This window comes from Anthonomus grandis, assembly GCF_022605725.1.
Source record: "Anthonomus grandis grandis chromosome 1 unlocalized genomic scaffold, icAntGran1.3 Chromosome55, whole genome shotgun sequence".
Taxonomy (NCBI): Eukaryota; Metazoa; Arthropoda; class Insecta; order Coleoptera; family Curculionidae; genus Anthonomus; species Anthonomus grandis.
In genome coordinates this window covers 190,604-217,992 of record NW_026088430.1, presented here as the reverse complement: position 1 = coordinate 217,992, position 27,389 = coordinate 190,604, and the positions used below count along the sequence as shown (strand labels likewise).

Below are 27,389 nucleotides of genomic sequence, written 5' to 3'. Positions count from 1 at the left end.
TAAATTAATTTTACTGGTAAAACTAATGACTTTCAAACGCATTTCTTAATGGGTTTTAAATATTTGAAACCTCCTAAATTATTTGGTACTACTGGTAAAGTTGTACCTCTTACAGTTTCCAAACTACGTGCTTTCAAAGATTCTTATTAAATTTTGCATGTCTGTCAAAAATGGTCAAATTAAATTAATTTTACTGGTAAAACTAATGACTTTCAAACGCATTTATTAATGGGTTTTAAAGATTTGGAACCTCCTTAATCATTTGGTACTACTGGTAAAGTTGTACCTCTTACAGTTTCCAAACTACGTGCTTTCAAAGATTCTTATTAAATTTTGCATGTCTGTCAAAAATGGTCAAATTAAATTAATTTTACTGGTAAAACTAATGACTTTCAAACGCATTTATTAATGGGTTTTAAAGATTTGGAACCTCCTTAATCATTTGGTACTACTGGTAAAGTTGTACCTCTTACAGTTTCCAAGCTACGTGCTTTCAAAGATTCTTATTCCATTTTGCATATCTGTCAAAAACGGTCAAATTAAATTAATTTTACTGGTAAAACTAATGACTTTCAAACGCATTTCTTAATGGGTTTTAAATATTTGGAACCTCCTAAATCATTTGGTACTACTGGTAAAGTTGTACCTCTTACAGTTTCCAAACTACGTGCTTTCAAAGATTCTTATTTAATTTTGCATATCTGTCAAAAATGGTCAAATTAAATTAATTTTACTGGTAAAACTAATGACTTTTAAACGCATTTCTTAATGGGTTCTAAATATTTGGAACCTCCTAAATCATTTGGTACTACTGGTAAAGTTGTACCTCTTACAGTTTCCAAACTACGTGCTTTCAAAGATTCTTATTTAATTTTGCATATCTGTCAAAAATGGTCAAATTAAATTAATTTTACTGGTAAAACTAATGACTTTCAAACGCATTTCTTAATGGGTTTTAAATATTTGGAACCTCCTAAATCATTTGGTACTACTGGTAAAGTTGTACCTCTTACAGTTTCCAAACTACGTGCTTTCAAAGATTCTTATTTAATTTTGCATATCTGTCAAAAATGGTCAAATTAAATTAATTTTACTGGTAAAACTAATGACTTTCAAACGCATTTATTAATGGGTTTTAAATATTTGGAACCTCCTTAATCATTTGGTACTACTGGTAAAGTTGTACCTCTTACAGTTTCCAAACTACGTGCTTTCAAAGATTCTTATTCCATTTTGCATATCTGTCAAAAACGGTCAAATTAAATTAATTTTACTGGTAAAACTAATGACTTTTAAACGCATTTCTTAATGGGTTCTAAATATTTGGAACCTCCTAAATCATTTGGTACTACTGGTAAAGTTGTACCTCTTACAGTTTCCAAACTACGTGCTTTCTAAGATTCTTATTCAATTTTGCATATCTGTCAAAAATCATCAAATTTAATTTTTTTTACTGGTAAAACTAATCACCTTCAAACGCATTTGTAAATGGTTTTAAAATATTTGGAACCTCCTGAATCATTTGGTACTACTGATAAAGTCGTATCTCGTACAGTTTCCAAGCTACGTGCTTTCAAAGATTCTTATTCAATTTTGCATATCTGTCAAAAATGGTCAAATTTAATTTTTTTTACTGGTAACACTAATAACTTTCAAACGCATTTGTTAATGGTTTTAAAATATTTGGGACCTTCTGAATCATTTGGTACTACTGGTAAAGTTGTACCTCTTACAGTTTCCAAACTACGTGCTTTCAAAGATTCTTATTCAATTTTGCATATCTGTCAAAAATGGTCAAATTTAATTTTTTTTACTGGTAAAACTAATAACTTTCAAACGGATTTTTAGAATATTTAGAATCTTCTAAATTGTCAAGTAACATTGGAAAAATTTAACATTGTATAATTTCCAAGGCAACGAACATTTATTATTAAATTATGCATATTTCAACAAATTTACCTATTTATTATTAATTACATTATTTAGTTATCACATGATACTCCATAAAGTTTTAAATATTTCATTATAATTAACGTCATATTTAATCCCAAGTATAGGTAAGAGAGCCAAACATATTAATGAAGAAAAACTTATTACCTAATGCGTTAAAAATGTTTATTTCAACGTCAAAGTAATACTCAAAATATACTTAATACTGATAATGTCCTTTAAGCATTATAAACAATTCCTAATTAAATAGCACTACAATCCTAAAGTAAGTAATATACAAATTCTGCAAATATAAAAAATATATTATAAAAATATGTATATCATATTCAATTAAATTATGCATACATTTTAATAGATCGATGACCAGGAAATAATAAATGCCTGTTTTATTTAAAAATGTCAACACATCTTATTCGTTATTTATTCCTTCTTATTTCATGAAATTCTGGACTTGGTCTTAGACTGTAATGCTGCTAAAAGCAGTAATGTCTTGGTAACTTTCATGTGGAATATGTAAGTTCCTCTTTAACTCCTTAGCAAATATATGATGATGAACATTTATTATAAATACTGTCATGATCTCTTTATTGAAATCTAATTTTGTAATTTTTCCACCTTTTTATTACCTAACAGACATAATTGATGACCGTACACTTAATTAAGGACTTTGTCGAGTTATACCCGAAACCCTTCGTAAACCGCTCGTTTGCAGCCGATTGTTGAACGATTCCCACCACCCCCCATCTTTCACCCCGTGCGGGGATGAACCCAAACGAATTGAATGGCACAGATTTAGAACAATACCGTGCATTATTAAAGGCTCCCTCCCCGGTAAAAATGACATCTCCAGTTTAAATGACATTTTGTTGACTTGCGGGCTAATCTCGACAAAATGACAACGATTACGACTATTATTATTATTATTATTATTAATCGTGCGTAACACGGACAGAAAGGACGACAGGTTTAATGGGAGTTTAATAAGGGTTTTTGGGGGGGATACGAACTAATTGACGTTTTAATGGGACCGTTGAGTTTTATTTGGTTTGGTGTTTACATATCGATTTACGGTTTCATTAGTTTATTTTAATTTATATTGGGTATATACAGTTTAAGAAGCATTTTAAATAAGATTGCTTAATTGGATATAGGTAAAAAACTACTTTAGATGATCTATTTAATTTATTTGGTCCACGTACAGTTCTTTCAATAAAGATTCAGAAGGTTGTAATGCGTTTTAAAAATAATGACAAGTGCGTTTAAAAGATATATTATGTTTTCCCAGGAAAGTCTTTTTCAAGTTGACCATATTTGAAGTGTAACGTAATTTAATATGAAACTTTCTATGAGACACACAATTTTCCCAGTGGTACCAAGATTCCAAATATTCAACAAAAACGTTATAAAATACGTTTGAAAAAATTTTAGAAGAATATGAAACCTTTTGACCATTAGAGGTTTACCGGGGACTGAGAGCAATTCTTTAAAATAATATTTTTAGGCAATGCAGAATGTTGCTGAACGTTGAAATGCGTTAGAAAGTGGACTTCAAATTGACATAAATGTGCCTCAAAGATCAAAAATTCATAGACGATCGCTATGAAATTATGCCTCTCGTCTGTAACCAGGTTAAACAAGTCAGAAAAGTGAAATTTCCAGGCAATCAAGAATGTACTTGAGAAGTGAGATGCGGTAGAAAGTGAACAATTGCAATTTTGACCCCTAAATTGACATAAATGTGCCTCCTTAGAGGCACATTTATGTCAATTCAAAATTCATAAACGATCGTTATGAAATTATGTCTCTCGTTTCTAATCAAATTAAATAAATCAGAAAAGTAACATTTCCAGGCGATCCAGAATGTACTTAAAAAGTGAGATGCGGTAGAAAGTGGCAAACTGGACTTTTGACCCTTAAATTGACATAAATGTGCCTCTAAGACCCAAAATTCATAAACGATCGCTATGAAATAATATCTTTCGCCTATAGTTAAATTAAACAAATCAGGAAACTAACATTTCCAGGCGATCCAGAATGTACTTGGGAGGTGAAATGCGGTAGACAGTGAAAAATTTGACTTTTCACCCCTAAATTGACATAAATGTGCCTCAAAGACCCAAAATTCATAAACGATCGCTATGAAATGATATCTCTCGTCTATAGTTAAATCAAACAAATCAGAAAAGTAACATTTCCAGACAATCCAGAATGTACTTGGGAGGTGAGATGAGGTAGAAAGTGGAAAACTAGACTTTTGACCCTTAAATTAACATAAATGTGCCTCTAAGACCCAAAATTCATAAACGATCGCTATGAAATGATATCTCTCGTCTATAGTTAAATCAAACAAATCAGAAAAGTAATATTTCCAGATAATCCAGAATGTACTTGGGAGGTGAGATGAGGTAGAAAGTAGAAAACTAGACTTTTGACCCTTAAATTAACATAAATGTGCCTCTAAGACCCAAAATTCATAAACGATCGTTATGAAATTATGTCTCTCGTTTCTAATCAAATTAAATAAATCAGAAAAGTAACATTTCCAGGCGATCCAGAATGTACTTAAAAAGTGAGATGCGGTAGAAAGTGGCAAACTGGACTTTTGACCCTTAAATTGACATAAATGTGCCTCTAAGACCCAAAATTCATAAACGATCGCTATGAAATGATATCTCTCGTCTATAGTTAAATCAAAAAAATCAGAAAAGTAACATTTCCAGACGATCCAGAATGTACTTGAGAGGTGAGATGCGGTAGAAAGTGGAAAACTGGACTTTTAACCCCTAAATTGACATAAATGTGCCTCTAAGACCCAAAACTCATAAACGATCGCGATGAAATGATATCTCTCGTCTATAGTTTAATCAAACAAATCAGAAAAGTAACATTTCCAGACGATCCAGAATGTACTTGGAAGGTGAGATGCGGTAGAAAGTGGCAAACTGGACGTTTGACCCCTAAATTGACATAAATGTGCCTCTAAGACCCAAAATTCATAAACGATCGTTATGAAATTATGTCTCTCGTTTCTAATCAAATTAAATAAATCAGAAAAGTAACATTTCCAGGCGATCCAGAATGTACTTAAAAAGTGAGATGCGGTAGAAAGTGGCAAACTGGACTTTTGACCCTTAAATTGACATAAATGTGCCTCTAAGACCCAAAATTCATAAACGATCGCTATGAAATGATATCTCTCGTCTATAGTTAAATCAAAAAAATCAGAAAAGTAACATTTCCAGACAATCCAGAATGTACTTGGGAGGTGAGATGTGGTAGAAAGTAAAAAACTGGACTTTTAACCCCTAAATTGACATAAATGTGCCTCTAAGACCCAAAATTCATAAACGATCGCGATGAAATGATATCTCTCGTCTATAGTTTAATTAAACAAATCAGAAAAGTAATATTTCCAGACAATCCAGAATTTACTTGGAAGGTGAGATGCGGTAGAAATTGAAAAATTGGACTTTTTGACCCCTATTTCTTATCTCAGATCTGGAAATGCTGGAGGGTTCCTACAGAATGTTTTTTCCTTTTTTATATATTAGAAAAATAATATTTCCATTCGATCCAAAGTGATTCTGGATAGTGAAATATAGTAGAAAAATCCCTACAATTATGTCGTGACCTACTTAAACTTAATTTAGGGACTTCCCTTTAAACGGGATGTTTTTAAGCTTTTAGTGTTCAATTAATTGTGTTTAAGTGTTCAAATATTTCTGTGCAGCTGACAGGTGAGTAAAACTCTTTAAATAAAACACAATTTTTTTTTATATAAACCAACATTGTGTTTATTGGCATCTAAGATTTGTTTTATTTACAATTCGTTTTCACATAACATATTTTAAATGTAATATATTTTTTTTTGTAAAACATAACGTGTCGGGTCCAAAACCGACCCGGGAGATATAAAAATATATTATGAAAAATGCCTTAAAGTTAAAAAAAAATATTAATTAATACCTAATCATAAATGTCAGATATGCTTTTTAATTTATTTTACAAAAGTGATATTTCAAGACTGCAAAACAAAACCAAAACTTAACATATTTTTTTTACCTTAAGGTCTAACCACGTACAATTAAATAGAAAAAACAATAAACTTGGCACGATGCAACAAAAACCGAACGATTAATAATACTATCCTAGTTTGTCAAAAATACTCTTTCTCTCACTTGCACTGATTAACGGCGATCACCTCTGAAACGTCTCTCAACCGGAAACTGTAAGGATGAACCGCCGATGGATCGCTGATACTATAGTCGGCGACCCTGAAAGTGATGTCAGACGTAATACTCGGGCGAGTTGTTCTGATTCTCGCAATTCTGAGCGACGTTCTGACCCCCCTGGTGGTTCCGCACCTGCAACTTCAATCGGTCCAACTCTTGCATCACCCGCGCCAACTCTGACCTGGTGCGATGCAGCTCGTTCTGCAACGTTCTGTTCGTTTGCTCCAGATCTTGACGCTGCTGCAAACGTTTGGAGCGACAGTTCTGAGCGTAGCCCCGATTCTTCAAAGTCCTTCGTCTCTGCTTCAGACTGATGATTTCCTCGCGGGGGCAACCGTGTAAGCGTTTGTTTAACTCACGCACTGATAAGCTCATTAAAAGTTTGTCGGTCAGTCCGATGTCTTCTGAGCAAGTGGAGTATCCGCTGGTGTTACACCCATCGCTAGTCAAATATCCACTGTCCCTCCGATTGCTTACCCTGGGGGATATGGACAAGCTGGCTACTGAAGAAACTGATTGTGGTCTTTGGTGGTGAACGTGGTGGTTCTGGTCCTCGAGGATCATGCCTGACGGTATGTATCCTCGTCTGTCCCAGTCAGGATCTCCCGCGCCCATACAATGTAGTGGTCGTAAGTCCAAAGGTTGCGGCTCGGACCTTAAGGGAAACCACATCTGCATGGTCATTTGTTGCTGGTCATCTTCGACAGTATGCGGACGATAAGGTACAGGCGATTGGCTCGGGGTGGTGTGAGGAGGAGTATCCGGGTCGATCATATTAATCAGCACCGGCTGCTGGTAAATACCTTCGGAGGGAGACAAGTTCCTACGCTCGTCCCACCCGTGGGGTCTCCTGTTTGCCTCCTCGTCCTCCTGATGGTGCAACCACTGTCCAGACTCCATGTACTGACGTTGTTTCTCCTCACGTTTCACGGTAATGTCCTCCAAGTGGTCCAGGACGAAATCGTGAACGTACTCTTCAGCTAACAGGTGCTGCTGCGGGTCGTCTTCCATGATACACGATTCATTCAAAACACTTAAGTTAGAACACTCGAAAACACTCTCGCGTTACGATTCTCCTCGACTTCATGCGAACGCGTCGGCGGTAGGGAACGTTGTGGTGGTGTAGCGTGAGGCGGTTAGTCCGGGAAACGGACGGACCGGGGGGGCGGTCGCATTCCCGTGGACCGCCTCCGAGTTTCGGATAAGCAGCAACCGCGGGTGCGACGAGGACAATTAAAGGGATCCAGAGCGAACGGGAGCGAGAGGACGAATGCAAATTTTGTTTATACCACTTCGGCCAGTGGAGAGAGCGGGTAATAGCCGGGGTGATTTTCCAGTTTTATTGTGTGTTGGAAATGTCCTCTCGTAAGATTTTCCCGGCATATGGATGGACCTCACTAAAAGTCGAACGGGTTAGACCGTTTTATGGTAATCCGGTTCCGAAAAAGGAGGTTTTTTTTTCCCTTTCCCGGTTATTATTGTAACGGGTTTGATTTAAATGGTGCCGATTTGAACGAGGTTAAGGGCGCGTTTAAGCTCTTTATAAAATTTTTGAGAAATTGCTCGAAACAGTTGAGACAAAAATTGTTCTCTAACAAATTTGGCTGTAACTTTGTTGTTATATTTGTTAGGGAAATGAATTGAATGATGTTAGATTGAAAAAGGTTAAGAGATCATTTCGTGTCTCTATAAATTTTTTGAGACATTATTAGTTTTTGAGAAATTGCCTAAAATAGTGTTCAACAGATGAAAAAAAAAAGTTCTTTAGCAAAATTGGCTGTAACTTGATTACTATTTCAGCTAAAGAGCTGATTTAAATAGTACTAAATTGGACAAGATTAACGGAGTATTTAACGTTTCTATAAATTTTTTGATAAATCATTAGTTTTTGAGAAATTGCCCAAAATGGTGTTCGACAGTTGAAAAAAAATTTGTTCTTTAGCAAATTTGACTGTAACTTGATTACTATCTTAGTTAAAAACATGTTTTAAATAGTGTTAAATTAGACAAGGTTAAAGGACCATTTCACGTCTCTATAAATTTTTTGAGAAATCATTAGTTTTTGAGAAATTGCCCAAAATGGTGTTCGACAGTTGAAAAAAAAATTGTTCTTTAGCAAAATTAACTGTAACTTGATTACTATTTTAGTTAAAGAAGTAATTTAAATGGTACTGGATTGAACAAGGTCAAGAATTCATTTTATGTTTTAATAAATTTTTTGAGAAATCATTAGTTTTTGAGAAATTGCCTAAAATGGTGTTCGACAGTTGAAAAAAAAATTGTTCTTTAGCAAATTTCACTGTAACTTGATTACTATCTTAGTTAAAAACATGTTTTAAATGGTGCTAAATTGGACAAGGCGAAAGGAGCATTTCACGTCTCTGTAAATTTTTTGAGAAATTATTAGTTTATGAGAAATTGCCTAAAATGGTGTTCGACAGTTGAAAAAAAAATTGTTCTTTAGCAAAATTGGCTGTAACTTGATTACTATTTTAGATAAAGAGGTAATTTAAATGGTATAGGATTGAACAATATTAAGAGTTCATTTTATGTTTTAATAAATTTTTTGAGAAATTATTAGTTTTTGAGAAATTGCCCAAAATGATGTTCGACAGTTGGAAAAAAAATTGTTCTTTAGCAAATTTGACTGTAACTTGATTACTATTTTAGTTAAAGAGATGATTTAAATGGTGCTCAATTGGACAAGGTTAAAGGAGCATTTCACGTCTCTATAAGTTTTTTGAGAAATCATTAGTTTTTGAGAAATTGCCCAAAATGGTGTTCGACAGTTGAAAAAAAAATTGTTCTTTAGCAAAATTAACTGTAACTTGATTACTATTTTAGTTAAAGAAGTAATTTAAATGGTACTGGATTGAACAAGGTTAGGAGTTCATTTTATGTTTTAATACATTTTTTGAGAAATTATTAGTTTTTGAGAAATTGCCTAAAATGGTGTTAGACAGTTGAAAAAAAAATTGTTCTTTAGCAAAATTGGCTGTAACTTGATTACTATTTTAGTTAAAGAAGTAATTTAAATGATACTGGATTGAACAAGATTAAGAGTTCATTTTATGTTTAAATAAATTTTTTGAGAAATTATTAGTTTTTGAGAAATTGCCTAAAATGTTGTTCGACAGTTGAAAAAAAATTGTTCTTTATCAAAATTGGCTGTAACTTGATTACTATTTCAGTTAAAGAGATGATTTAAATAGTGCTGAATTGGACAAGGTTAAAGAAGCATTTCACGTCTTTATAAATTTTTTGAGAAATTATTAGTTTTTGAGAAATTGCCTAAAATGGTGTTCGACAGTTGAAAAAAAAATTGTTCTTTAGCAAATTTCACTGTAACTTGATTACTATCTTAGTTAAAAACATGTCTTAAATAGTGCTAAATTGGACAAGGTTAAAGGAGCATTTCACATTTCTATACATTTTTTGAGAAATCATTAGTTTTTGAGAAATTGCCTAAAATGATGTCCGACAGTTGAAAAAAAATTGTTTTCTAGCAAAATGGGCTGTAACTTTGTTAATATATTAGCTAGAGAGATGATTTAAATGGTGCTATATTTAGAAAAATTAAAGGTTTATTTCACGTCTCAATACATTTTTTGAGAAATCATTAGTTTTTGAGAAATTGCCTAAAATGATGTTCGACAGTTGAAAAAAAATTGTTCTCTAGCAAAATGGGCTGTAACTTTGTTAATATATTAGTTAGAGAGATGATTTAAATGGTAATGGATTCAGCAAAATTAAAGGTTTATTTCACGTTCCTATACATTTTTTTAAAAATCATTAGTTTCTGAGAAATTGCCTAAAATGATGTCCGACAGTTGAAAAAAAATTGTTCTTTAGCAAAATTGGCTGTAACTTGATTGCTATTTTAGTTAAAGAGGTAATTTAAACGGTACTGGATTGAACAAGATTAAGAGTTCATTTTATGTTTTAATAAATTTTTTGAGAAATTAATAGTTTTTGAGAAATTGCCTAAAATAGTGTTCGACAGTTGAAAAAAAAATTGTTCTTTAGCAAATTTCACTGTAACTTGATTACTATCTTAGTTAAAAACATATTTTAAATGGTGCTAAATTGGACAAGGGGAAAGGAGCATTTCACGTTTCTATAAATTTTTTGAGAAATCATTAGTTTATGAGAAATTGCCTAAAATGATGTCCAGCAGTTGAAAAAAAATTGTTCTCTAGCAAAATGGGCTGTAACTTTGTTAATATATTAGTTAGAGAGATGATTTAAATGGTACTAGATTCAGCAAAATTAAAGGTTTATTTCACGTCTCTATACATTTTTTGAGAAATTATTAGTTTTTTGAGAAATTGCCTAAAATGGGGCCCGAGAATTGAAAAAAAAATTGTTCTTTAGCAAATTTTACTGTAACTTGATTACTATTTTAGTTAAAGAGCTGATTTAAATGGTGCTAAATTAGGCAAAGTTAAAGAATCATTTCATACTTCTATAAATTTTTGAAGAAATTATTAGTTTTTGAGAAATTGCCCAAAATGGTGTTCGAAAGTTCGAAAAAAACTAGCGATAGAAATGCCTTAAAAGAGGCAGAAAGTCAAAAGTTTCTACCTTATTTCACTCCTCACTCAAGTCCTCAATTGCCTTAAAATTATAATTTTTTTACATAATTATGATCCTCGCAGGTAAGGATCACCATTTTATAGCGAGCGTGTGAGTAACCCGGGAATAATTAACTTGGAAAACTAGTATTGACGCCTCGCCTACTTTTTCGCTTACAACTTTGCACTGAGGACACCTAAAAGGCTGAAACTTTCAGAATTGCTGGGCAACATACCAAACTATAACTCCTGTAACTTTCAATTTTTTAGACCCAGTAGTTTGTAATTTATTTAAGGTTAAACTTGCTACTAATTTGCCTTTGATCCCACACAATCTCTGTTAAAAAGGTGATCCTCGTCTCTGAGGATCATAATTACGTAAGAAAATTAACATTTCAACGCGATTGAGGAGTTAAGTGAGGAATCAAATCCTGTAGAAATCCAAAAAGTTACCTTTTTGCCTCACACACGACCGCTGTATAATAAATAGTGATAATTGTCTGTAAGGAATAATGGTCTGTTTAAGGAATCTTACCTATACTTGACTTTTGAAATAATAATTTGTACATCTGTGGGGTAGTGTACATAATGGTCAAGTAGCATGTGAAACTGTTCACAAAAAAAGGGATAGGGAAGAAGAAAATGTGGAAAAGTACATTCATTTATTTTTATTATTAGGAAAAATAATAATATTAGTAGTAGTAATAGTATCATATAGGAAATATACAAGGGGTATTAGAATTATACCGCATTTATACCTATCTACTGTTAATCAATAATTTTTTTGATGACTCTCAGGCGTACTTACTAATAGCCAAATTGAACTACTATAGGTGGAATGATATCTCTAATACTCTCATTACCAAAAAACTCTCAGGATGTAGTCTCTGATTTTTAGGAATAAAACACTTTTCCCTTCGTGTTATAATAAACTTTCATAAGAGTTTTAATTCAAAATTGTCATAACACGTAACGTATCATCCATCAACCAGAAATCGCCAAGAAAAAAAGCGTCGTAATCGTTTCTTGAAAGAAAAACATCCTTCCCGAGTATCGGTTTTCAAAAGTGATTTCGGCTTGGACCAAAGCGGTACTTTGTTTATTTTATTCGTCGAGAATTTCATAAATTTCGACCGATTTATGAATGAGCAACGTATATTTAAAAAAAAAAATAGTGTTGTTGCTGTTTCGGGGATATCGTTTTTAATATACACACACACACGTAATCGCGCGGTCTAATATTGCGCATAGATAAGTTTTTCGGTTCTTAAGACCGTTCAAACCACGATTTTCCAGACAGTACGTTAATAATATTCGATTTTATACAAGGACAAGCAGAAAAATGCCATGTATAGTCCTAGGAATGAACGTAACTTTCGGTATCACCTGATAAAAATTCAATATTTCAAATCACCTAGGAGATAATGAAACCTTGATTGAATTACTTATAAGAAAAATGGAAATATCTATATGCTTCAATTACCAGAAAGCATGATATGAATAACTGAACTCATTTTAACTATCTGCAACAAGGAGGAATTAATTCTTTAACTACCTGAAAAGAGAAATAATTGAAGGTCAACTGTAATAAATTAAAAAATGAGTACCTTCAGCTGCAATAAATTCTTAATTTTTTTCCTGACATTTGACGTGATTTTTTAATATTTTCCAGGTATTAAAAATATCAAATTAAATCTGATTTTGTTTCAAACGAATTTCCGATGCTGCTTCGTCTTTTTTTTTAAACCATCTTCAGGAAATAAGGCAGCCTACGTCCAATGATGAGATACCGAAATGTTATGAAGTCTTGATTATTACATCTATGGTAATAAATTTTAAATTAAAAATATTTTTTCATGTTGTTTATGCGTTTAGAAAATTGTTTGATTTCTTCCAGGCATTTGACGTAATGTATGTGTCTTCCAGGGATTAAGATTTGCCTTCACTTTGTTCCAGGTCTCTGGATTAATGGTCGACTTCTTCTAGGCATTCGACTTTTTTTGTCTTTTTTGACTTGGTATTTTAAATTTTTTTTCCAGGGGTAAAAAATAAGTTTTCAGGTTTTCCAGATTGCTAGTGTGATTTCTGACTTCTTCCAGGCATTTAATGATGTAATTTCTAATAGGAAACGAAATAATTTGTTCGCATTTTCCAGGTCTCTCTAGAGGAGTAATTTTTGATTTATTCCAGGTATTTGATATAAATTTTGTTTTTTTTTTAATTAATAATAGATTTTTATGCTCTCCATGCATTAATATGATATTTGATTTATTCAAGGGACTAAAAATAGGGTTTTATACTTTCCAGGCCACCAGTATGATATTTGATCTTTTACAGACCTTTAACGTAATTTTTTAATTTTTTTTCAGCGATAAAAAATAGGCTTTTATCGTTTTTGGACCACTGGGATAATTTTTGATTTTTTCCAGGTATTTGATGTAATTTTTTTATTTTTTTTTAAGGAAAAAAAGGTTTGTTTCACGTTTTTCTTAGTTTCTGGAATAATTTTGGATTTCTTCCAGGTATTTGGCTTAATTTCGTTTTTCTTTCTAGGGACTTTTCTTCTAAGGTTTTCCAGACCACTGGCTTTTTCTCCAGGTGTTAATTTAAAATTTTTTTCCAAAGTTCATTCGTGATTTTCTTAAATTACTCTTAAGACGTGCATTGAATCCATTTAAGTTATGCACCAAAATAATTATCACCTAAAAATTAGGAGGTTTTTTTTTATTGTAAGTATGCATAATTTAAATGGACACTATGAACCTTTTATTATAAAGCGGAAAATAAAAGACATAATATTCCAGATTCCAGGCATTAAGAGGTACTTTTGAAAAAAATTCTACGTTGATCGAGTATTTATTTTCTATATTCTCAAATTATAACATCACTCTGATGATTTTTTTTTAATTATACATTTTTAACAAGTCAATTTACATCACTCAACACATTTTATGTTTAAACTATTTCTAATAAACCACTCGCATTTTTATTGCGAGCATGCATAACTTAAATGGACGCGGTGGCTATTTTGTTATGACATGTAAAAAAAATAAAAATATTGACTAAATCTTTGGTATCTGGATGTATTTTTTGAAAATCAATAACTGTTCAATCGTCGACGTTTCATCTTTTATAAGATCCTCCTCAAAAAACGTCGAAGGTTCCATAGTTAATATAGGACTGTAAGTAATTTTGTTTGTCTCGGTAGGTAAAGTTGTTATTTAGCTCTGTAATATCAAAGTTTACAGTAAGCTTAAAAAAACTAATTACATAAAACACAATTATAATAAACAACTCTTCTTCTCTTCTTCTTTCAGTAACCCTTCACAGTCCACTCCTGGACATAGGTCTCCCCTATATTCTTCCATGTTTCTTTGTTCTGTGCCAGTTGGTGCGATCTGTTGCCCACTTTATTTTTGACATTATCGAGCTAGCATAACTGTGGTCTGCCAACGCTGCGTTTATGTATGCGAGGTCTCCATTGAACGATGTGTCTTGACCATGTCAAGTCGTCCTGTCGGGCGACGTGTCCTACCCAGCTCCATTTCAGGTGGGCTATGCGTGTTATGACGTCTTCAACTTTAGTTTTATCTAATACTCTCATTTGTGATATGGTCTCTCAGGTTTATTCTTAGCATCATCCGCTCTATGGCTCTTTGGATGGTCCTAAGCTTGTTAGCTGATTTAACTGAGTGTCATGGTTTCCATTCCGTAAGTCATCACGGGCAGTAAGCAGGCATTGAAGACCTTTCTTTTCAAATTAATTGGAATAGTTTCATTTCTCAAGACGTGTGACAGTTTACCCGTGGCTGCCCGTGTCAAACGAACACGTCTGTTTATTTCGGCAGTTTGATTTTCTTTGCCCAATTTGATGCAATGTTCCAAATATACATATTCTTCGACGTTGTCAATAATTCGGTCTTCTATATGTAGTTGAAAATTGTCAGGTGACATGACTTTTTTTTTATTTAAATTCATGGTTAAACCTATTCTTTTCGATTCTCTTTGAAGTTCTGCCAACATCTCCTGTAATTCTATTATATTCTGGCTAAAGAGTACTATATCATCCGCAAAGCGTAAATGGCTCAGATGTTTGCCATCGATTTTGATGCCTTTCTCGTTCCAGTCCAGAGTTTTAAAAACATCTTTCAGTGCCAGTGTAAATACTCCTTGTCTTACTCCTCTTTTTATTTGAATTTTGTTTGTTTCTATTTCTTCCGAGATTTTAACGGTGATTTTCGTATATGTGTTTGAGAAGCTGCTTGTATCGAGAGTCGATTCTTGCATTGTTCATGGCCTTAAAAATAGCCCACAACTCTACGAAGTCAAAAGCTTTGTTATAGTCAACAAATGCGAGGTGTAGTGGTTCAGCGTACTCGTTGCATTTTTCTATTATAGTGCGAACGGATTGTATGTGTTCTATTGTGCTATGACCTTTTCGGAAGCCAGCTTGTTCCGGGGGCTGATAGGCATCTAGTTTAGCTGTAAGCCTATTTGTTACTATCTTTCTCAGAAGTTTGTACGGGTGGGGAAGTAAGCTAATAGGTCAATAGTTGTCGATTCTCAACCTATCTCCCTTTTTGTACTGTAAAATCACCTGGGCCTTTTGCCATACTTGGGATATCACGCCTTCTGTCATACATTTATTAAGAAGAATTGTCATTGCTTCTACAGTAGTTCTTCCCCCAAGTTTTATCATTTCAGCTGTAATTCCATCTTCCCCTTGTGCTTTACCATTTTTCATTTGAGATAATGCTAGTTCTACTTCTTCTCTGGTAATATCAGGAAGATCTTCAGAGCCTACATTGAGAATCGTTTCATCAACTCCGATTGCTTGTTCTGGGTTGTCTCGTGTGTACAGTGTGCTGTAGAAATTTTCCACGATATCCATTAAATATTTACTGTCTTCTTTGATGTTTCCGTTTGCGTCCCTTAGATGATGTATTGATGATTGATGTATGTATAAACAACTATTTGCCAATATTTTATATTTGGAACTAAAAGTTAAGTCAAAAAAATAGATTTTTATGACAAAAACGTGTAACGAGTAAAATATGTACAAACTTAATAGATTTTAAATTATTTTGTTCTCATCATATCTCCTTATTATTGGCTCAAGATTAAACATTTAGCATGGAAGCACAAGTCATTAAACCTGAATTTTCAATAATTTGATTCGTCACCCTATTATTAATCTATTTAATCTTCTATTATTCTGAAAAGAGATTTTTAATAAAATATATCTACGTACTATTTAAAAAACTTACCCTGGATTAGTTCAACACTTTTGCTGTAAATACCCAGTATTTTATGCATAACTTAAATGGACACAGTGGATGTTTTGTTACAAAATGAAAAATATAACGTATTGACTCAATTCCAGGACTTTGGAGTCATTTTAAGGATTCAGTATAAAAGAAACACATTTTTAAGAAAAAAGAAGAAAATATCGGGATCATTACTCCAATTACTTAAACCCTAGAAGAAATAAAATTACTATGTCCATTCCTCAATTTCAATTTTACGCTATTTATCATTGGCGTAGATCACGATCAATAAAATAATAAAGTCAAAAAATCCACATTCAACGAAAAACCACTATCAGGAAAAAAAACCAGATTATGCGTACACCATAGAAAAATCTGTTTGTTAGACAAAACTCGCCTCAAAATATTTACTATATAACGCGCGTTATAGTAAAAATGAGTCGATACTGATGTAGTTCGTTCATTCATTCGTATACGTTGTCGTCGGCTAGTTTTCTATGTTATGTTGGGAAAGTGAAGAGATCAGCAGCATCCAGCGGTAAGAGGCCGAAATGATGCTGAGATGGCAAAAGTGGCGACTTTGCTGACGCATAAGAATGTGATGAAACTCAGCAGTAGCAGTAGCAGCAGCAGCAGCGACGATCAATCGATAGTAAAAGTGCTCCTGCTCCTGCCCTTTTCCCTTCCCGCGATTGTTTTTAAATCGGGACATTATCGATTTTTTACTTGGGCGCGAATATGACACACATATTATTAGATTGTAACTAGCGTGAGAGCAAGTATACGGTTAAAAGGGGCATTTTTAGAAGATGTGTCTGAGTAGATAATTATGTCACGTTATAAAGGGTGCCTTTGTTGCAATGCTTAGAGAATAAACAAAATTTCGGCCTATTTAAAATAGTCCTCTCTATATAAGAGGTCATGTTCTGTAAATCATTGAAATCAAAGCACCAGTAGCAGGGAAAAAGTAAATGAGGCAGGAATAAATCAGAACCTAATTGTTATTCCCATTAGTTTTGTTCAGGCAGTTTATGGTGCTGAATTAAACTCTTTTTTAAGATATCTTAACATAATCTTGTTTCTATTTATTTCACTAAATATAATTTTATTTTTCACCTTCTATTTTTAAAATTAATTAAAGCGAAGTTCCTATCTAAACCTACTTATTAGTTTAAAGTTTAACCAGTGGCGTCCGTACAGGAACGTAGTCTAAATATTTTTGAAAAAACGTTAGGTACGCCAATACTTCTTCGTAAAATTAAACCCATTTATTTTGTGGCACATTTGATTTTTAACTTTTCTTCGTCCGACATGCCATTATCGCAAAAAAAAACATTATAGAAAAAAAAATTATAAGCAAAACCATAAACATGCGTACACTATTTAACAATTCTAATTCTAGAAGTCTAGCAGTAACTTAATATTAAACACCTTTTAAATATTTCATACAGGGTCGCCCCAATTTGATTCTAAAGGTGCCGAATTTTAACACTTAATAGCTCAAAAATTAACGGGTATAGGACGTAGATTTATTTGAATTTTTTTACTTAAAATCACCTAACAATCAGCATCTTATTTTGTAACACCCTCTACTTAAAAAAAATAATATTTTCTAGGTTAATGTTTTTTTTTTGTATTTTTTTCTTTTATTTATTTTATTATATAATAATTGCCAGCCAAACGATAAAATCTCTCTCTAAAATTGATATATCAAAAGCCCTATTACTTATCATTAAATTACTGGCTTGCATTGAGTTCTTAGAGTATAACATAAATTTGTAATTTTGCTTATGAGATCATTTTTTATAGTCCTTTTTTTGATCGCCTTTCATTCTTTAATAACGTCCATGATCACCTTGAAATTGTACTTTTCTAACTTAGTTATGAGTTTTGCAGACGTAAGAGATAATTTCATAGCGATCGTTAAACATTTTTGAGGTTCAGAGGGGTTTAAGTGCCAAAAAATGGGTCAAAAATGCATTTTTTCACTTTCGATCGTATTTCACTCTTCATTAACGTCCAGGATCATCTTGAAATTTTACTTTTATTATTTAATTATGATCTTAACAAACGTGGAAGGTCGTTTCATAGCGATCGTCAAAGATTCTTAGGGCTCAGAGGGGTTTAAGTGCCAAAAAATGGGTCAAAAGTGCATTTTTTCCACTTTCGACCGCATTTCACTTTTCAGTAACGTCCAGGTTCACCTTGAAATTGTACTTTTCTAACTTAATTATAATCTTTACAGACGTGAAAGGTCATTTCATAGTGATCGTCAAAGATTCTTGAGGCTCAGAGGGGTTTAAGTGCCAAAAAAATGGGTCAAAGTTGCATTTTTCCACTTTCGATCGCATTTCACTTTTCACTAACGTCCAGGATCCTCTTGAAATTCTACTTTTCTACTTTACTTATGATCTCTACAAACGCGAAAGGTCATTTCATAGCGATCGTCAAAGATTTTCGAGGCTCAGAGGGGTTTAAGTGTCAAAAAGTGGGTCAAAAGTGCATTTTTCCTCTTTCGATCGCACTTCACTCTTTAGCAACGTCCAGGATCGCCTTGAAATTGTACTTTTCTAATTTAATTATGATCTTTACAAACGTGAGAGGTCATTTCATACCGATCGTCAAAGATTCTCATGGCTCATAGGGGTTTAAGTGTCAAAAAGTAGGTTAAAAGTACATTTTTCCACTTTCGCCCGCATTTGTCGCGTCACCAAAACTACCCGTCTCAGCAACACGTCGGTTCGGTTGAAATAAAAGGCAGTTTTCCTAAACACAATCCTTTAATTTCTTAAACTGACCAAATTAGGAAAACAAGTAACGTTGAAAAGTATATACAACAAAAAAGATAGATAATAATTAATAGTAAGTTAAATATTCAGCAAGCAAAGCCTCGAAATTCGAAAAAGAACCCGTCGAGAAAAATATTGGCTTTCGATGCCTGCCGAAACCGTAACGATACTAAAAGTTGGATTTCAGTTTTCTCAAAAGCAAAACACATTTATCTAACCCAATACGTGCTTCAAAGGCCATTTGACTGAGCCCCTGTGAAACACGTGTCTTCGGTCATAAATTAATAGACAAGGGATCACAAGACTGTCCGTTATACCATCAATAAAATCATAAACTTGCACCTTTGAAGAGGATTGGGAAAAACATGTGCATTGCATCTTAAACTGAAATTTCTCTTATTCTATGAAATGTCACACAAATTGTTTCCTAAAACTATTTACTGGCTCTAACAGCATTTCACTCTTCAGTAACGTCCAAAATCGCCTTGAAATTGTACTTTTGTAACTTAGTTATCATCTTTACAGACGTGAGAGATAATTTCATAGCGATCGTCAAAGATTCTCGAGGCTCAGAGGGGTTTAAGTGCCAAAAAGTGGGTCAAAATTGCATTTTTCCACTTTCGATCGCATTTCACTCTTCAGTAACGTCCAGGCTCATCTTGAAATTCTACTTTTCTACTTTAATTATGATCTTTACAAACGTGAAAGGTCATTTCATAGCGATCGTCAAAGATTCTTGAGGCCCAGAGGGGTTTAAGTGCCAAAAAGTGGGTCAAAAGTGCATTTTTCCACTTTCGATCGCATTTCACTTTTTAATAACGTCCAGGATCATCTTGAAATTGTACTTTTCTACTTTAATTATGATCTTAACAAACGCGAAAAGTCATTTCATAGCCATCGTCAAAAATTCTTGAGACCCAGAGGGGTTTAAGTAGCAAAAAGTGGGTGAAAAGTGCATTTTTATACTTTCGATCGCATTTCACTCTTCAGTAACGTCCAGGATCGCCTTGAAATTGTACTTTTCCAACTTAGTTATGACCTTTACAGACGTGAGAAATAATTTCATAGCGATTGTCCAAGATTCTTGAGGCTCATAGAGGTTTAAGTGCCAAAAAGTGGGTCAAAAGTGCATTTTTCCACTTTCGATCGCATTTCACTCTTTAGTAACGTCCAGGATCGCCTTGAAATTGTACTTTTCTAACTTAATTAGGATCTTTACAAACGTGAGAGGTCATTTCATAGCGATCGTCAAAGATTCTCATGGTTCATAGGGGTTTAAGTGTCAAAAAGTAGGTTAAAAGTACATTTTTCCACTTTCGATCGCATTTCACTCTTCAGTAACGTCCAAAATCGCCTTAAAATTGTACTTTTGTAACTTAGTTATCATCTTTACAGACGTGAAAGGTCATTTCATAGTGATCGTCAAAGATTCTTGAGGCTCAGGGGGGTTTAAGTGCCAAAAAGTGGGTCAAAAGTGCTTTTTTCCACTTTCGATCGCATTTTACTTTTCACTAACGTCCAGGATCCTCTTGAAATTCTACTTTTCTACTTTAATTATGATCTCTACAAACGTGAAAGGTCATTTCATAGCGATCGTCAAAGATTCTCGAGGCTCAGAGTGGTTTAAGTGCCAAAAAGTGGGTCAAAAGTGAATTTTTTCACTTTCGATCACATTTCACTTTTTAGTAACGTCCAGGATCACCTTGAAATTGTACTTTTCTTATTTAATTATGATCCTAACAAACGCGGAAAAATATTTCATAGCGATCGTCAAAGATTCTTGAGGCCCAGAGGGGTTTAAGTGCCAAAAAGTGGGTCAAAAGTGCAATTTTCCTCTTTCGATCGCATTTCACTCTTTAGCAACGTCCAGGATCGCTTTGAAATTGTACTTTTCTAACTTACTTATGATCTTTGCAGACGTGAGAGATAATTTCATAGCGATCGTCAAAGATTCTTGAGGCTCAGAGGGGTTTAAGTGCCAAAAAGTGGGTCAAAGTTGCATTTTTCTACTTTCGATCGCATTTTACTCTTTAGCAATGTCCAGGATCACCCTGAAATTGTACTTTTCTAATTAAATTATGATCTTTACAGACGTCAGAGTTTATTTCATAGCGATCGTTAAACATTCTTGACGCTCAGGGGGGTTTAAGTGCCAAAAAGTGGGTCAAAAGTGCATTTTTCCACTTTCGATCGCATTTTACTCTTTAGTAACGTCCAGGATCATCTTGAAATTCTACTTTTCTACTTTAATTATGATCTTTACAAACGTGAAAGGTCATTTCATAGCGATCGTCAAAGATTCTCGAGGCTCAGAGGGGTTTAAGTGCCAAAAAGTGAGTCAAAAGTGCATTTTTCCACTTTCGATCGCATTTTACTCTTTAGTAACGTCCATGATCACCTTGAAATTGTACTTTTCTAACTTAATTATGATCTTTACAGACGTAAGAGATAATTTCGTAGCGATCGTCAAAGATTCTTGAGGCCCAGAGGAGTTTAAGTAGCAAAAAGTGAGTCAAAAGTGCATTTTTCCACATTCGATCGCATTTAATTCTTCAGTAAAGTCTAGGATCATCTTGAAATTCTAATTTTCTATTTAATTAGGATCTTTACAAACGTGAAAGATTATTTCATAGCGATCGTCAAAGATTCTTGAGACCCAGAGGGGTTTAAGTGTCAAAAAGTGGGTCAAAAGTGCATTTTTCCTCTTTCGATCGCACTTCACTCTTTAGCAACGTCCAGGATCGCCTTGAAATTGTACTTTTCTAACTTAATTATGATCTTTACAAACGTGAGAGGTCATTTCATAGCGATCGTCAAAGATTCTCATGGCCCATAGAGGTTTAAGTGCCAAAAAGTGGGTCAAAAGTGCATTTTTCCACTTTCGATCGCATCTCACTCTTCAGTAACGTCCAGGATCACCTTGAAATTATACTTTTCTAACTTACTTATGATCTTTTCAAACGTGAGAGATAATTTCAAAGCTATCGTCAAAGATTCTTGAGGCTCAGAGGGGTTTAAGTGTCAAAAAGTGGGTCAAAAGTGCATTTTTCCACTTTCGATCGCATTTCACTCTTCAGTAACGTCCAGGATCATCTTGAAATTCTACTTTTCTACTTTAATTATGATCTTTACAAACGTGAAAGGTCATTTCATAGCGATCGTCAAACATTCTCGAGGCTCAGAGAGGTTTAAGTGCCAAAAAGTGGGTCAAAAGTGCATTTTTCCACTTTCGATCGCATTTCACTCTTCACTAATATCCAGGATCGCCTTGAAATTGTACTTTTCTAACCTAATTATGACTTTTGCAGACGTACAAATTCATTTTGCGCTTCATAGAGGCTTCATCCAATCATAAAGTGTCATTTAATAAATCTAAATTGACATTAATAGCAAAAAAAAGGAATTTTCCTAATTAAAATCCAGGACTATTACCAAACGATTTATGATAAAAGCATTAATGTAAAACAATTGGAAAATACGATTTAAAGGTATAAAAAGCATATAACCAACTGAGAATTAAAAAAATTTATATATTAAAATCTTTGGAAATTACTGGAAATTATAATAGATGAAGATAATGACCAAAACACAACATGGCATACATTTCTTGAAGCGGTGACAACGGGATTGAAACCATTGAAAAATACGAAGACAAAGCACGTTTATAGTCTCACTTCCTCTTATATTACACCGTCACAAGTAAAAACAAATGAGCTGGAATAACAAGAAACAAATGGAATTGCAAAATTAGCAGGTCTACAAAGACCGGTTCTTCTTGAGCAGTTAAAACTTTTTTTAAACAACCTTTATTGAACAAGTTACACAATTTATTTTTGCATTTTCAAATTTGATTTTTTTATATTCTGATCTATGCATTTTTTTGCCTCTTTTAATCAGTTGTATATACAATTTTTTGTTCTATAAATTTTAGTAAGCCTTTGGAAATCTATTCTTTTTGACGCATTGTTTTTGATTCTATAATTAACTATATCAGGGCCTACATTCTTGAGAGGGCGCATTATATTACTTCCAATTATTTTTATTTGATTTTAATATATGTACAGCATCTTGTCAGGATGTATCACAACAATAAACTTGTAAACTGTAGCAAAACGATAAATGTACTTGCAGTAACTTGTGGCGTATGATGGATGTATTGCTTACGTCAGGATTCGAGATCGTTGATATAAAATGATACAATACTACAAACCTAAAAAGTAAAAGGTTTTTAGAATTAAAATACGTTTACACAAGGCCATTTCTTACACTAGCTAACGTTGTTTTATGTACCAAGGTATCAGGTCACTACACTTAGTACGGAAGGATGCGCATTTAAATATTACTTTCTTTATACTGATAATGATTAAAATAATAAAAAGGCTTGATAGATCAATAAAGGCACTAACGACAACACTAGAGAAAAGTTACGGGAAACTAAGTGGGCACTGTTGTGCGACTGTTTTCGAATAAAATTACCGTCGAACTGAATTCTTAAAAGGATCATATTAGAAATATCCCTTAAATGAATCCCGGTAAACATCTATGTTTTTGAGATACTTGTAAATACAAACATGCCCACACATTAAAATTTTTGTCCGAAGTCATCTTTTTTACCAGCATAAGTACTAGTGAGTGCTATTTCTGTTAATTTTCTAATATCCGAAGAACCTCTTAAAATCGATTATCGTTGCCTTTTTTATTAATTTTTGCTGGTGGATAAAAACCAGATAAAATATAATAAGTAAAATAAACTCGCGTCTTACACCTATTTTAACAAGGGTAACGAAAGTTGGGGATCTCGGAGTAATTTTCGATTTTAAGTTGACATTTGTGTCTCATACTGAAAAGTTAGTTCAGAAAGCGTATAGAAATCTAGGATTTATAAGTAGATGCAGTCAAGACTTCTCATGCTCTGCCTATAAAGTTCTGTACTGTTCGTTAGTCCGTTCTGGTTTGGAGTATGCTACTCCCGTATGGTCTCCATTTTATAAATCGCATTTTGAAAATATTGATAAATTCTTAAGAAATTGTTCTTTTAAACTTAAGGTACTGGTCTTACTAATTACAAGTCGGTCATGTCAGTTCTCTCTTTGGACCCACTTGAGTTAAGGCGTAACAAATCAGATTTGTGTTATATTTTAAATTAATATCTGGCATAACTAGGCTGAATTTTCGGGCGCAAAAATTGACTAGACTGAAAAAAACTCTTCTATATAGATTTTGATAGTAGTTCTTATGGACAGCATAATCCTATAACTAGAATGCAACGTTCTTTCGATAGGTATTGCACGTTTCTTTTAGCAGTTTTAGGAGTTCTCTTAAATTAATTAGTGACTCATTACTTTAACAAGTTTCTTCAGGTTAATTTATAACTTTGAATGATTTATGTCTTACTATTAGTATCTTTTGTGTTATTTTATTTTTGTAAAATTAGTGGATGCCGTTAAATAAATAAATATTTATATGAATTCGATCTGGTTAGATCTAGAGCAGAAAATCCGCTTTTTTTTTCATGTCACCATAATTTTCCCACAGTCCCGCATTCGCACCTCTCCATCCAGGTGAACCGACGTCGCTCCCAGAAAAGCGACGCGTCGGCAGGCGTCGCCGCGGCCTCCAATGAAATTCGCTGACGCGGCGCAATTGGCCGGTCGCCGCCGCGACGCTGACGACGCCCGCCCGCCCGCGCCTTTTTTGACGTCACTCATTAGAAAGACGCGGACGTCGGGCGTCGATGGGTTTTCCGCTAATGATTTTTTTTTATACCGCGACGAGCACCTCTTCGTACGCTTTTGTCTTCGCTATTGTCTCTCCTATAACCCCATGGATGATGCTTTATTAGATCGTTATCTTTTATTGTACATACCTGTATCGTATCGAAGAAAATAGTATCGATAAGGTTACTGACTTACGAGTAGTCCTTGATCAATAAATTACATTTGTACCTCATTATAAATACATTGCAAATAAGTCATCTCAAATCAAATCAGATTTCTTTATTTGCCCAATATATACATATACAAATTATACACAATCAATTGTACAACTATATACCATATAACCCGCGAACAAAAAGGATTACAGCGCGGCCATAGTGGCTGATAACACAAAATACACAAATCATGTGCATTTGTGTGCGGTAACCCTGACCCATTAATAAGAAATTGCTTAGCGTATATATAAGAAAATTCCTTTACTTCATCTGGTAAATCATTCTACAATTTAATCCCTATAAATGTAAAAGATTTCTGAAAAGCTGCAGTGCGATGTTGAGGTACCCTGTATTTTGAGAATTGGTTTGTTCCATCTCCAAAAAACAAAATTATTCAGGAGAGCCAATAGAAAGTTAGTTTATGAATTAATTTGACATATTTAGTTATTATGGTTCTAAAATATGCTTTTGTAACAAGAGTATATTTAACTAAATTAGTTTTCATATACAGTGTCTGTATTAATTAACATTTACCTTAGGAAATAAGCAAAAGTTAGGAGATAGAACAACATTCTTAACAACCCTCTGGATATAGAATAAAAACATTATTGAGAAAAGGTGTTTGATACCAGCTCTGCATCAACTTTTTCTTTTAATTTTATAGGTTATCAATAAATAAATAATTATAAACTTTTTATAATAGGTTTGATAATTCATTAAATAGTTAAACGCATTACAATAATGTAAAAAAAAACGCTATTTTATCGTGAAATAATATTAACTTTATTCAATTAAAAATAGGTCGTACATTTTTACAATAACTACTTATCATGTAAACTTATCGGAAATAAACTGCATTGATTAATGAAATTAAAAATATAATACTAAAGATTCTACTTAAAAACTAATTTTCTAATACTAAACTATGTATTAACCTTAACAATCTTTTATTTTTTATTCGGACCTTTTTTTAATTTGAAGTTTTTTAAAATCGTGTGTTCATAGTATTCGCTATCTTCTACAGCCATTGTATTTAGCATGGAATAGAGAGAAGACTTTTTCTCTTCAGAGAGGGAATTTGTCATTTTTAATGGAGGTGCATTGAAATTAAACTTATTTTGTGTTTTTTTACCATTACCATATTGCACGTGTCATAATCAGATTCAAAGTTATTCCTATATTTAATGCAATAAATATTTTTTTTTTCGTAAATATGTATATGTAATTATATTATACTTTATATTTGAAAAACTTTTAGGAGCATAATTTTTATAGTGTGATGGATTTTAAACTTCATTTTTCATTGAGGTAATTTCGTTAACAATCTTTTCAAAGAGAGTGGACTATGAATATCCAAATGACGCAAATGTTTTTCAATAACACTATGTGCGCAATCAACCTCCTGAAGAGTACTGTGACCTGGCTGAGAGAACTTCTTTTCTATTTCAATTACGTTATTGGAATTGTACATTATAGGACATTATCCGACCATAAATTTATTTTTTGTATACCTTTGTTATCGATTGTCAGTTGAGTCAGAATTCGAATTAAGGCGTTGGTCAAATCTACACCTCCACGGCCAGTCATACCCTGATTCCACACACTACAATATACTATATTGTTTAAGTTACAATATGCTGTCAAATTATAGCAATTAAGTTTTCTTTTATAAAAGTGTGATGAAACATTTGATTTTGGAAGAGAAAAAACATTTTCTAGATCAAAAGTAACAACTGCGGTATATTTATCTTTTTCTTTTTTATTTCTAGCCAAATTTTTATTATTTACATGGCTTTCATATTCTTGGATTTCTCCGTCCGAAGGGTTGACCTTAAATTCTGCGCACTTATCGCAAATATCTTTCTTTCGTTTATGAAACGCAATGTTAAACTCGTATATAAAAATATGGGAATAAATATTAAATTTAACGGGATTGTTAACGGTCAGACAATAGAGATTGTACATTTTAGACAAATTTAAATTAGTCTCTAAATATTCTTTTTCTGAGTTAGCTCGGCAGTAATGTGAATTGACTTTGGGGAATGAACGTATATGAGCTCCGATCTCTTCTTTTTGAGCATCTTTTTTTTGATTTTTACCCTTTAATGGTGATCTTGGTAATCCGGTTTCCGCATTATTAACTTTAGAAAAATAATAATAGATTCCTTGTGAGCTAATATTCAAGGTACCTAAAAAAATCTTTACACACACGAGTTATTTTTTCCCCCACTTGAAGAAAGTATTCAAAGGAATAAGTTTTTCTATTACTTTGACCGCGCTTTCGAGCTTTTAGATTTCTCGTAACATATTTGCTGTAAAAATGACTTTTTTTAGTATCTGACAGTTTCCAAAAAGATTCATGAATAAGTTCAATGGTAAAATTTGAAGAACAATTAAATTTACAATTTAGTCGCTTACAAATACAATTTTTTCCAGATGAATTTTTCCCTTAATATCCACATATTCCTCACCTGCTTCTCGCTTCTTTTTTCGTAGATTCGTCGCCCAACTGTCAGGGTTGCGAGACCTTTTTCTTGTAATTTTTGGATTAGTTTGGGTTGGATTAAGAGGACAAACGTTTTCAATGTTCATATTATTTTCCTCGAGGCAGCATTATTTGTGCCTCGATTTGTATCGACCACATT

At 33.2% G+C, this 27,389-nt stretch overlaps 2 protein-coding genes across 2 annotated transcripts in view; one reads left to right on the top strand and one right to left on the bottom strand.

Annotated features, from left to right (window-relative positions):
• Positions 1–5,800: 5,800 nt before the first annotated feature.
• LOC126749425 (transcription factor MafA-like) lies at positions 5,801–7,282 on the bottom strand. The gene has a single exon (XM_050459120.1). The coding sequence runs from the start codon at positions 7,191–7,193 to the stop codon at positions 6,237–6,239; it is 957 nt and encodes a 318-aa protein (XP_050315077.1). The 5' UTR covers positions 7,194–7,282; the 3' UTR covers positions 5,801–6,236.
• Positions 7,283–16,585: 9,303 nt separating this feature from the next.
• Positions 16,586–27,389, top strand: part of LOC126749418 (uncharacterized) — a 31,719-nt gene continuing 20,915 nt past the window's right edge. Inside the window, exon 1 of the mRNA XM_050459109.1 lies at positions 16,586–16,675. Within this exon, the coding sequence (XP_050315066.1) occupies positions 16,586–16,675 (90 nt within the window). The remainder of the gene's footprint in view (positions 16,676–27,389) is intronic.